At 34.6% G+C, this 12,863-nt stretch overlaps 1 protein-coding gene across 6 annotated transcripts in view; it reads left to right on the top strand.

Moving 5' to 3' along the window:
• The window catches only part of EVI5 (ecotropic viral integration site 5), a 202,971-nt gene that overhangs the window by 121,904 nt on the left and 68,204 nt on the right, over positions 1–12,863 (top strand). For all 6 annotated transcript variants that reach the window (XM_044238685.1, XM_044238684.1, XM_044238686.1 and 3 more), the window contains one exon: positions 6,653–6,799. In XM_044238685.1, the coding sequence (XP_044094620.1) occupies positions 6,653–6,799 (147 nt within the window). The remainder of the gene's footprint in view (positions 1–6,652; positions 6,800–12,863) is intronic.

Raw genomic sequence — 12,863 nt, 5'->3', positions numbered from 1 at the left:
CCCCCCACTCCAGGTTGTGATGACCAAAGCATCTCTACACATTGCCAGATGTCCCCTTGGGGCAGAATTTCCCCTGGTTGAGAAAAATTGGTATATACTATAATGTGAATGATTCTTCCTTATGTATAATTTGGTGACTCTGAGCATTAATTCCAGAGTTATACTTCTTCTCAGATCTTCCCTTTCTGTAATAAATTCTACCTTAAATATACTTGATTTAAGATCTGCAAAATCCTTTTTATGGAGTTCATTTGTATTATAAACCACTTTTGATTTTTATGTGGTACATTTGTGTGGACTGTATTCTGTATTCTCTGTAATGTTATTTGGTTTTCAAAATATCTAGTCAGTAGGGGGCATAGTTAACTCAGGTATCATTCTGCATACCTATGTGCAAAATGATCATCTGAACTTGAACATGATAACAAGAATCTGTAAATAATTTAGGTTAAATATATCTTGTTTTACATTGTTCTAAGTTATCTTTCTTGTATTTTTCATTAAAATTAAAAATAACAGTAAGATTATAAAAATTAGAAATCTAGCTTTTGTAATGGGAAGTTCTATTTTTATAACAGATTTTATCTTCATGTACATATTAAAGATGCAAGCAAGCTTTTAAGCCTTTGTTCAGGCAGGCTGGCTTTCTTTCTTTCTTTCTTTCTTTCTTTCTTTCTTTCTTTCTTTCTTTCAAGACTTTATCTACTTATTTGTGATAGGGAGAAGGAAAGGTATAGGGAGAAGGAAAAGCAGGATCCCTGCTGAGCAGGGAGCCCAACAAGGGGCTCAATCCCAGGACTCTGGGATCATGACCAGAGTGGAGGCAGACGCCTAAGAGATAGAGCCACCCAGCCACCCCATATTTTATTTAAGAGTGATAAATGAATCAAATTCATAAACATCGTTTTGAGAACTTCTGAATACAAAACACTGTCCAGCCATCAGAGAACTTAACACCTAAGAAATCAGGCATGCACAAAACTACATTTAATATAATTCACTATATGACATGATGGTTATTAATAATTTCTGATTAATGTAAGTCAAGTCATTATGCTGTACATCTTAGACTTACGCAGTGCTCTGTATCAATTATATCTCAATAAAATCTAAAAAAATGTATAATTCAGAAATTTGGTAATTAAAGAGTTTGATGAAAACTGCTGTAGAAAAGGCTTCCTAAGGATTTGTATTTTGAGTTGTACCTGATTAAGTGTGATTTTGGATCGATTTTGCTGGAAGAAGAATCACATAAGGTACTTTTTCCTAAATGCCAGTGTTTGAACTGAGGATGGTCCATATCGAGCATCCAGATTAAGAGATTTGTCCTTGTTGATACATTTCAGCTCCTTCATTGCAGTGCCTTTTAGAAAATACCACCTAGGGAGTCCACCTTAGTTTACTGAGCCCCACTCTTCTTCCTGTGTACCAGTTTTTGCTCTTACAGATAGTGCTGCTCTGAACATTCTTGTACATGTTTCCTTGTGGATAGCTCTGAGAGTTTCTTCAGGACAGGGATTCTTATCTCTTTTTTATACTATAAACTCCTTTGGCAGTCTGAACCCTCTGGACCCTTTCTAAAATAATGTTTTTTAATGCATAAGGTAAAATACATAGGATTGCAAAGCAAACCAGTTATATTGAGGTACGGTTATCAAATTACTGAAAAACAAACAATTGTGTGATACAGCACACATACAGAGACATACACAACTAGTTCAGATGGCTAGATTCAGGTTTCTGATATTTTGGATTTTTTGTTTCCTGTTGTCATTCTGTTTTTGTTCATATGCATGTAATGTGTTTGTCCCTCTGCTCACCCTTAAGGTTTTCTGCCTTATTTTTAGCGGTTTGAAGATGAAATGATTTGATGTACTTTTTTGCTTTGTTTTTTTTTTTTCCTCTGAGTTTCTTGGCCCTCTGGCTTTGTGTCTGCCATGAAATTTGGAAAATTCTTGGTTATTTTTTCTTCAAATACATATTCTGTCCACCCATACTCTTTTCTCCTCCTGGGATTCCCATTACACATACATTAGATTATTTGATATTGACAGTAACTTGAATGTTCTCTTCTTTTTCCCCCCTCATTATTTGTTCCCTTTGTGTTTCAGTTTTTCTTGACTTAAATATTTATCTTGACTTACTAATAAGTTCACTGATTCTTTCTTCTACTTTGTGAGTTGTCTGATGAGCCACTGAAGGCATTTTTCAAATATATTTCTGTGTTTTTCATTTCTAGCATTTCCGTTTGATTCTTTCAGTTTTTATTTCTGTGTCAATACTAACTATGTGATCTTGCATGGTTTGTGATCTTGCATGGTTTTCACTTTTCTGTTAGAGCCTTTAGCATATTAATCAGTGTTACTGTAAATTCCCTGTCAGGTAATTTAATATCTGTGTCATATGTGAGACTGATTCTGTGGATTGCTTTGTCTCTTGATAGTGTTTTGTTTTTTCTTACTTGTTCCTATGCTTTGTAATTTTTTGCTGAAAATTGAATATCTTGAGTAGGATAATAGACTAAAGTAAGTAGTTTTTAATGCCTGGAAATGGGCATACCTTTTCCTCTGCTAGGCCTTTAATGTGGGGGATTTGAGTTAATACAGTCAGGAGTTGGGCTGGGTTTGAGGTTTGTTGTTTCTGTGGTTACCCTCATTGCACCACAGCCTTCAAATTCCTCTAGCACTATCTTATTTTTAGATTGGGGGCTGGTTTGCCAGCGGGTTTTCTCAGTGTCTTTAGGTCTTCCATTTACACAGCATTTCAGAGACAGTCATTCTCCAGGGTGTTCCACTGTTACTTGTTGCAGGAATTTGGAGGGGCAGAAGTCTTCCCCATTTTTCTGATAAAGCCTCGGTCTTAGGCTACATTGTGTCCCTGGATCTGGAGTGTTTGACTTTCTTAGTGCTCCGCCGGACCACCAGCATAGTCCTAGGCCCACAATATAGTCCTGTCCCATTCTCAGGTGGTTTCCCCAGTGTTTCAGGGGCAACAGTGTTTCTTGGCCTGTGAAGCCTCTGAAACCTTTTATTCCCTAGAGGAGGGAAGGTTTAGTGCTCCTTCTCCATTGCCTGCTCTTCTCCCTCAAGCCTATGCTGTGGAGATCTCTTTCTCAAAACTCTCATCAGTCTTTTTTGTGTGTATCTTTTTGGGTCCATGAAGAAAAAGTGTGTAAGAGCTTGTGAACCCTGCTGTTCCCCTTGGGCTCCACACTCTCTAGCCAGCCAACACTTGGCCACAACCAATTTAATAATATTCTGGCTGAATTATTCTTAACAACTTCTGGCTTCATCTGCCCTGTCTGTTCTTAGATTTGGGGATAGTTGGTTGCCTTGTAACCTTTCCTCTCTGGTTTTAACAAGAATCATGAATTTAGAGTTTGGCTTTTTTTTTTTTTTTTTAAGAATAGGAGTAGTGCTCTTTATATTCTACAACCCCATCAGGAATCAAAACTCTTTATTATGATGCATCTATTTAAAATTATTTTCTTTTTTCAATTTATTTCTTCCCTTTTTTCTATTCCCCCCCTTTCTTCCTCTTTTATTGGGTTAATTTAGATGTTTCTTTTTCTACTACTGGTTTGACTTTTATGATTCCTTTTCTGTTAGTGTTTATTACCTGAAAAAAATAAAAAATGCTCACCTCACTGAACAAAGTTTGATGTTGATAATCATCTCCATCTTCCTTCTAAATTGTATAAGGGCCTTGGAATATCTTTATTGCTCTTCTTCCATTGTTGTTTTATGGAGTCAGTGCTTATTTGGATTTGTCTATTTGCTAATGTTTTGCTCTCTGTTACTTTTATTTAATAGTTTCTTTCCGATTTTGATCATGCATTATAAACTCTCACTTTCCTAAAAGAAAATATACTTTTTTCCTCACCCGGTGTGATAGTTTAGCTGAATATGCTATTGTAGGATGAAATTTATTTTTTTAAGCACTACAAACTTTTCCTTTTGAGATGTCTGCTGAGTATATCACACCCTCCCTTACCAGATACTCAGTTTTGCCCTTGATTTATCTCTTCTTTTTGTGAGCATTCTGTTTTGTTAAAATGTTTCTTAGTGAGGGCTTATTTGTATTTATCCTGCCTACAACTAGTTGTGTTTCCCAGAATGTGGATTCATATATATAATTTTTCCAGTTGTAAAAATTCTTAAGTATTGTCATCTCCTAGACTGTCATAGCTCACTTTTTCCTTTGTGTTCTGTTTTATTCTGCAACCTCTATTAGTTGTATTTTGTACCTCCTTACTCTTGTCTATGTCTCTTGACCTCTTCTGGAACACTATTTCTTCAGTGTAGCTAATTCTCTGTTTAACCCTTCAATTACTATATTAAGTTCAAGAAGTTGTATTTGGTTGTTTTTCAAATTTGCTAAATCGGTTTTTTTTAAAGATTATTCATTTATTTATTTGAGAGAGAGAGAGTACATATATGAGTGGGGGGAAGAGCAGAAGGAGAGGGACAGGCAGACTCTGTGCTGAGTGGGGAGCCGGGCACTGGGCTCCATGCCATGACCCTGAGCTCATGAGCTGAGCCAAAATCAAGAATTGGACGCTTAACCAACTGAGCTATCCAGGCACCCCCAAGTTTGCTAAATGTTTTTTGATAGTTACTTGTTCTTTGCTTATGTTTTTTGCTCCCTCTTTTTATGTCTTATCATTTTATTTTATTTATTTTTTTTAAGATTTTTATTTGTTTATTTGACAGACAGAGATCACAAGTAGACAGAGAGGCAGGCAGAGAGAGAGAGAGAGAGGGAAGCAGGCTCCCTGCTGAGCAGAGAGCCCGATGTGGGACTCGATCCCAGGACCCTGAGATCATGACCTGAGCCGAAGGCAGTGGCTTAACCCACTGAGCCACCCAGGCGCCCCTGTCTTATCATTTTAAATAAACTATTTTATACAAAGTCCTTAAATGATTATTATCTAGAGTTTTTAAAGAATTTGTTCTTTTTATCCTTTTTTCTACAGTTTCTCACTTATTGTCAATTTTTGGTTTTATGTGTGGAGTTTTATAATTTTGGATCATGAACTTGTAGTGAGGGGTCAAGAGAGGGATTCTATCTGTGGGAATTCTTTGCAGCTTATGTTGAATTTATGTCTTCTGAAGTGTGGTTATTTGTTCAGTGGTAGAAGCAAAAACAGTAAAAAGAAGTTGCAGAACATTTTGAATCTAAGTAACTGAGTACTTAGATTAAGTACTGAATCTAAGTACTAAGAAGATCACTATTTTTTTTTTAAAGATTTTATTTATTTATCTGACAGAGAGAGATCACAAGTAGGCAGAGAGGCAGGCAGAGACAGAGGAAGAAGCAGGCTCCCCGCTGAGCAGAGAGCCCGATGTGGGGCTCGATCCCAGGACCCTGGGATCATGACCTGAGCCGAAGGCAGAGGCTTAACCCGCTGAGCCACCCAGGCACCCCAGAAGATCACTATTTTATAGACAAATACTGAGTCAGGAAGAAGAGTAAAAGTAAAAATGAAGAAACTCAGAAATGGTAGAAAGTTTTGGAGCTTAAAACTGTTACATGATGCAGATTTTTTAATAAAACTGGAGGCTGGGTTTTTATTGAGTGAGGTAGAATAGGTGTAATAATAGTAACAACCAAGGATTTATTAAGTATCTGTTTAATTTCAGACATTATATAAGATTCCTTTCATAAACTTTTCTCATGTGATTCTTAAAACACAGCCTTTGAAGTCTAGTCATAATTTCTATGCTTGTACCAGTGTACTGGATTTGATGGGATTAGGTAAATTTAGCAAGGTTGAAAAACCGTAAAATGAGGAACCAGATTCTTCTGTCTTCGATTATAAAATCCCTACTGTTTCTTTCAGACCCCTAATAGAATCTTAGGGTTGAAAGAAATCAGGCTATGTGGAGCCTGCATGGGGAAACTACTTCATGTCAGTCAAATTAAGGTCTCTATATATTTTTTTAGCATGTTCTATAGTTTTAATACATTAAACACCAACATTTATTGAGTTATTTTTGTATACTAAGTGCTATTCCATGTAATCTCTCATTTAATACTGAAGAGACCCGAATAAGAAATAGAGAGTATTTTTATATACATTTTTCAAATAAAAAAATAGAGATATTATAACTAGTTTGCTTAATCACCAAATAACAAGTCAGAATTCAAAACCAGTTCATGTTCCTTAAAATGGCTGTACATTGGAATACAGAATATACATTGGAATATAGAAGTTCATATGACACATTTCATGACATAAAGGATTTTACAGTCTAGTAAATGGTGATGGTACTTTTCAATCAGTCTGTCCTTTTGGGAAGAGGAGTTAAATTCATCATATTTCTGTATCTACTCATTTGTATGATACTGCCCATTTCAGAAATTAATACTTCAGGGTCTGTGTAAACATTCTTTAACTTTGTAGATAGTTATTGTATAAACAGAAAGTTAGGAAGAGTTTCTAATATAGACCTTAAGTATCTTCTGGATGACTCAATTCTTAAAGCACATTTATAATTTTTTTTAGTGTTTAACTATTATATGTTAAATAAAAATCCACCTGTAACGGATAGCATTTTACATAATGTTATTGAGATATAATGGGGAGGTAAAAATTTGTAGATTTCTTGGGGGTCTTTAAAGTCTGAATATTTATATTTTTAATTATTAGAATCAGATCAACAGTAACCATCTTCGAAGAGCGGAACAAGAGGTGATTAGTCTGCATGAGAAAGTGCAGTATCTTTCGGCACAGAACAAAGGACTACTTACTCAATTAAGTGAAGCAAAGCGCAAACAAGCAGAGATTGAATGCAAGGTAAATATATTGGCTACCTAATGTTTTTGTCAATGTAATAATGCCTTTTTTGTTTTGTCTCTTCATTATTTTAAAGGCAGTAAAACCAAAAAAGAGCTAGTTTGATTTCCCATTTTTCCTGGATTTGGTTTGGTGGTTGCTTTCAGACAGAGTTAGCTCATCTTACTGTGAGGTGAATTTCTGGCAGGAAACCTCATTTCACCCACTCGGTTAAATGCCGGTTTAGGAAATTACGTTAACCAAGTGGTTGAAAATTGGTATCTCTTTATAATTTTTCTTTTGACTTGTAGCTCTTTAAAACCAAAGCTTTTAAAATTTAAAATTTAGGGAGATTAGGGCAACTCTGCTTTGATTGGCATGGTATAGTATGTACTCAATATTGATATATGTTTTCTGAGTAGAGAGCAAAAGAAGTGTGTTTGCCCATGGTCTGGGAAAATTGTGTACATTTCCCATTATTATTTTAATCAGTTTTTCTATTTTTTAATGCATGAAGTATTTGGATTTATAAAGCTTCAAAAAGTATTTAAATGCAAGTAAATGTTTTCCTGAAGTCAGTTGCCAGTGCGGCTGTGGTGAGAGAGTGAGGGGATGAGGAGTGGGGTGGGACAAGGAGGGGGGTAAGACAAGAGAGAGTGAGTGTGAGAGAAAGAGAAATAACTAAAGATATGACCGTGGTCTCAGCATTAGAATAGATTACTAAGGACAAGTTATGGAATTTTAAAAATAAAGTAGGCATCCATCTTTTCATGGTGATACAGCAGGAATGATGCTCTTTAAGATTCTAGCCTTATTATTCTATGATAAGAAATAAGACTTTCAGTGGTACATATGGAACTGTAATTCCATCAACTTGTTCTGGTGTCATTAAAAACCCGGAGTGAAGCTTGAGTGGTTTATCAGTGTCACTGAAATCCAGAGATGAAATTACATCCTAATAAATATGCATGGCTGTTGCAATTTACACTGACAGAAATCTGTAGGCAGTACTGAAATTTGTGCTAACTTAAAATTAGTCCCTCTAGAAGGATGTGACTAGACTAATTTAAAAATAAAATGATGTGACATGAAGTTATATCAGTTTGATTTGTCTTTCTAATATGTGATTAAATTTTTATGATGCCATATTGTCTGTGCTGACTTATTTTTAATAAAGAGCTAAACTTAATCTCTTTTCAAATTATTGGGGTTTTTCTTAAACATAGGTTGATAACACTGTTACTGGATTTAATATTGTTCCTCAAATGCCTTAGCACCTTTTAACTAAAGTAAGGTGTTCTTTGGAAATAATTTTTGGGATTTGCTGATGAAAAAAAAAATATATATATATATATATATTTTTAATTTAAGTAATAGGCTCAGATTCAGAATTTTAGAAAATTTTAAGAACCAATATTTTATTTTATTTTTAACTGTTCAGTAATAAATCTGTGAAATTTGTTGCAGATGCTGATTCTTATATCTGTGTGTGTGTTTAGCCTGTATATTGATTTATTCAATATTTTGTAATACCTTTTGTAGATTTTGAGAATGCCCAGTGTGTCATTACCGTAGCATCTAGTACATTGTAATTAAGTGTATATATTTTATCTTGTTATACTGGAACACTTCAGGAATAAACCCTAACTTTTTCAAGGAAGCTAGTCCTTCAATTATGGAAATCTGGTTCATTTTCATTTAGTTTTTTTTTTTAGATTTTTTTTTTATTTGAGAGCAAGAGAGCATATATATAGGTATGCACACAAGTTGGGCAGAGAGTTGGAGGGGAAGAAGCAGACTCTCCACTGAGCCGGGAGCTGGACTCTGGGTTCCATCCCAGGACCCTGAGATCATGACCTGAGCTGAAGGCAGACACTTAACTGATTGAGTCTCCTAGGTGCCCACCCCTCATTTAGTTATGTATGATTATAGCTTGTAATTTGCTGATAAATAACTATTAAATTTCATTTTGTTTTTCATTTATGTAATATATCAGGATACTGTTTTTAGTATTAATGTTATTTTCCTTCTACAACTGAATTTGAATGTTCCTGCTTAAAGATGAAAATAGTTTAAGTCTGTAATCTCCAATATGAAAATTCAAAACACTCTGAAACCCAAACATTTTCTCATAAATTTCACAGAAATTCATTTGGGTGGCCATTTATAATTTTTGTTTTATCCCACTTGGTGTGAATATTTATACTTTACAGTTCATTGTGTTTAGTACTAAGCAAGGTATTTCATTATGGGTGCAACCTTGTGGATAATACTAATGTATGGTTCATGTATTTTTATTATTTTTCTAAAATCTAAGAAATAAAAAATTCTATGACATATTTATTCCCCAAGATTTTAGTAATGAGATTGTGGGATTTCCTACATAAATCTAAATTTGAAGAGTATAGAAGGATTTTATATTCTCTAATTCTACATATATAAAGAGAGATACCAATATAGATATGTATATATCCATGGAAAAGGCATAGTACAGTAATTCATATATAAACTTGTAAAATTATATGATAAGTAATTTTAAGTAAGAAAGAGTATTTTACTATGATTATAACATTGTACATATTTGTAGTAATGACAAGAAGGAAACAGGAAGAAAATAAACCTGGTGCTTATATATAATATAAACCTTTTAAAAATTTTTATGTATTTATTTGTCAGAGAGAGAGAGAGAGAGAACAAACAGGGGAAGTAGCAGACAGAGGGAGAAGGAGACTCCCCACTGAGTAAGGAGCCTGATGCAGGACTCAACCCAGGACCCTGAGATCATGACCTGAGCCGAAAGCAGATGCTCAACTGATTGAGCCACCCAGCTGTCCCTAATATGAAATTTAATAGCTTAATACGCATTTTTTCATAATGCTTTGATTTTTTTAACAGTATAAGTGAAAGCATTGCTCATACTCTTTCCCCTTTCATCTCATTCTCTTCCTGAGTCTACCATATACCCTTTCTTTTATTTTTTTGCTATGTGACTGCTTTTATTTTCTGATACGTCCTTTGAGAGTTTTTTTTTTTAAGATTTTATTTATTTATTCGAGAGAGAGAGTGAGAGAGAGAGAGAGAGAGAGCGCGTGAGAAGAGTAGCAGGGGCGATAGGGAAGCAGACTCCCCACTGAGCAGGAAGCCTGATGTGGGGCTCCATTCTAGGAACCTGGGATTATAACCTGAGCAGAAGACCGATGTTTAACTGACTGAGCCATCCAGGTGCCCCTCTTTCAGAGTTTCTTTTAGGCAAATACAAGCAAGTAGGAGTACATAATTTTTCTTTTCACTTCTTTACATAAAAGTTAACATATTGTGTGTTCTTCTCCTTGCCTTTTTTTAGTCACTATAGTTTTTTTTTTCAATGTCATTATGTTTTATAAAGCTTTCAATATCAGTACTTCAAGAGCCTTATTAGTTTCTAAGGTACGTTGTTTTCCATTGCATGGATATATTGTAGTATACTTAACTAGATTCTTGTTGATGGGCACACGGATTGTCCCCAGTGTTTGCTGCCACAAGCAGGGTAGTTAATAACCTCTTGTACATATATAATTTCAGACATACAGAGTTATATCCACATTCTGTACCTATAGAGATATATCCACATGTTCCTTTAGATTGGTCAATGGGTAAATGCATTTGTACTTCGTAAAATTTTGTCAGATGACACTTCTTGGGTTGAACCGTTTTCTACTCTGACCAAGAGGGCATGATAGTACTTGTTTCTCCATTATATTACTTAAAAAGATACTTACAAATTGGGGTACCAGGTGGTGGGTATTATAGAGGGCACGGCTTGCATGGAGCACTGGGTGTGGTGAAAAAAATAATGAATACTGTTTTTCTGAAAATAAATAAATTGGAAAAAAAATCCAATTGAAATATTTTTGAAATCAAACTATGGATCTGAACTGGATCATTATTTAAAGAAACAAAGATATGAAGTAACTTTAAAAATTGAGCATTACCAGGTGGTGAGTATTATAGAGGGCATGGCTTGCATGGAGCACTGGGTGTGGTGAAAAAATAATGAATACTGTTTTTCTGAAAATAAATAAATTGAAAAAAAAAGATACTTACAAAGTGTATAGCCAAACCTTTTCATTTTAAGTAGATGCATATTTTGGAACAGTGATTCTCAAATAAGGGTGGGAGAAGGTGAGATTATGAGACTTCAAAGAATTAATGGCATCTGTTTACATACTCATCAAATACTTGGGCAACCTTTATTTGTTAGTATTATAGGCACTGGAGACTCAGTAGTGAAGAAAGTGAACACAGTGTTTATTGAAACAATAAATAAAAAATACATAAGATCATTAATAATGATGTACTGTAAAGTGGGAGGTGAGAGGAAGTGGTGATGAAGATGGAGTGCTGGGAGGTGGTATCAAAGCTGGGATGTAAAGAATAGGAAAGCAGCAGCCATGTGAAGTGCCAGGGGAAGGATCCTCACAATGAAAGGGTCGCAGAGTTCAAGATCCAAAAGCAGAAAAGAAGTTGGTTGCTGAGTCTTGTATAAAGTAAAAAGCCAATGACATAAAAACCAGGGAAGTAGGTTGGGACTGCACATCTTACCATATAAAATTTTACTTCCCATACTAATGAGTTTGGGTTTTACTCTTAAGTGCTGTGGGAAGCCATTGAAAGATTTTAAGCAGAAAATCAACTATGACTTTTTCTGGTTTGCTATATTTCCTTTAGGTTTTTTTTACGTTTAATTTTGACATTTTTTGTTTACAGAAAAGCAACAAAAATAGTAGTTACCATATACCTTTTAATCAGCTTCTCCTAATGTTAACATTTTATATAACCATGATACATTTATCACTAGTAAGAAATGAATGAAACTACAGACTTTATTCAGATCTCCCCACTAGATCTCTGTCTCCTCTAATCTGTGACAATTCCTTAATGCTTTGTTATCTTTCCTTAGACCTTTATTATTGAAAAATACTGGTCAGTTATTTTGTAGAATATCCCTTAGCTTGGGATTGTATGTTTTCTCATGACTAGACTGAGATAATGTATTTTAGGAAAGAATACAGAATAGAAGTGTCCTTCTTAGCACATCATGTTAGAAGGCATTTTGTATTAATATGTTAATGCTGTTAACCCTGATCATTTAAGTTGGTGTCTACCAAGTTTTCTCCACTACAGAGCTTTTTTCCTCTCATACTCTGTTCATTACAAGTAAGTTACCAAGTCCAGCCCAGTCTGACAGCCGGCAGGGATGTTAAGCTACACCCCCTCAAGGAAAGAGTGTCAAAAAACTTGTGGACATATATTAAAACCACCACAGTAATTAATAAATATTTGGGGGGAACTATTTTGAGGTCATGAAAATATCCTTAAAGTTTCAGCAACTAATTTTAGCATTTGTTAGGGGACATTGCTTATAGCAATGTAATTATTTTTCAAAAGAACACACATACCACTGTGTGTAGAGATAGGTTTGGCTGGGGTTGGAGACAGATTTGTTATGAGATCTTCAGGAAATAGTACAATACAGGTACTAGCTTGGGCTCAGGTATTGACATTTAAATAAAGAGAAGTAGATAAATTCACAATCTGTTTTTTGTACAGAATCAACAAGACTTGGTGATTAGATTGGAGAGGGAGAAGATTAAGGGGAATTTTTTTTAACGTGATTAACGTAATTTTGTATAATTTATAATATTTACATTTGGAAGTATTACATTTATTACATATGTTGCATATAATATATACATTTATAAGTATTATATATTATATTATAAATAATATAATTTATTTGATTAATATAATTTTTTACATATTGCTAACTAAAATTAGGAGACTATAAATGTATTAGTTATCTATTACTATTTTTAAAATTACCTCTAAAACTTAGTGGCTTAAAATAGCAATAAGCACCAGTATCCTAGGGTTTTTGTGGGTCAGAAATTTAGGAGCAATTTAACCAAGTGGTTCTGGTTTAGAGTCTCTTACGAGGCTGCAGTCATCTGAAGGCTTAACTGGAGCTAATGGATGAGGTGTTTTAGGTGGCCCTCTCACAAGGTTGAAAAGTGGTGCTGACTGTTGGAGACATCACTGCCCTCGA

This window comes from Neovison vison, chromosome 2 (assembly GCF_020171115.1).
Source record: "Neovison vison isolate M4711 chromosome 2, ASM_NN_V1, whole genome shotgun sequence".
Taxonomy (NCBI): Eukaryota; Metazoa; Chordata; class Mammalia; order Carnivora; family Mustelidae; genus Neogale; species Neogale vison.
Note: the sequence above shows the minus strand (reverse complement) of the source record. Positions and strands in the feature narration are given on the sequence as shown.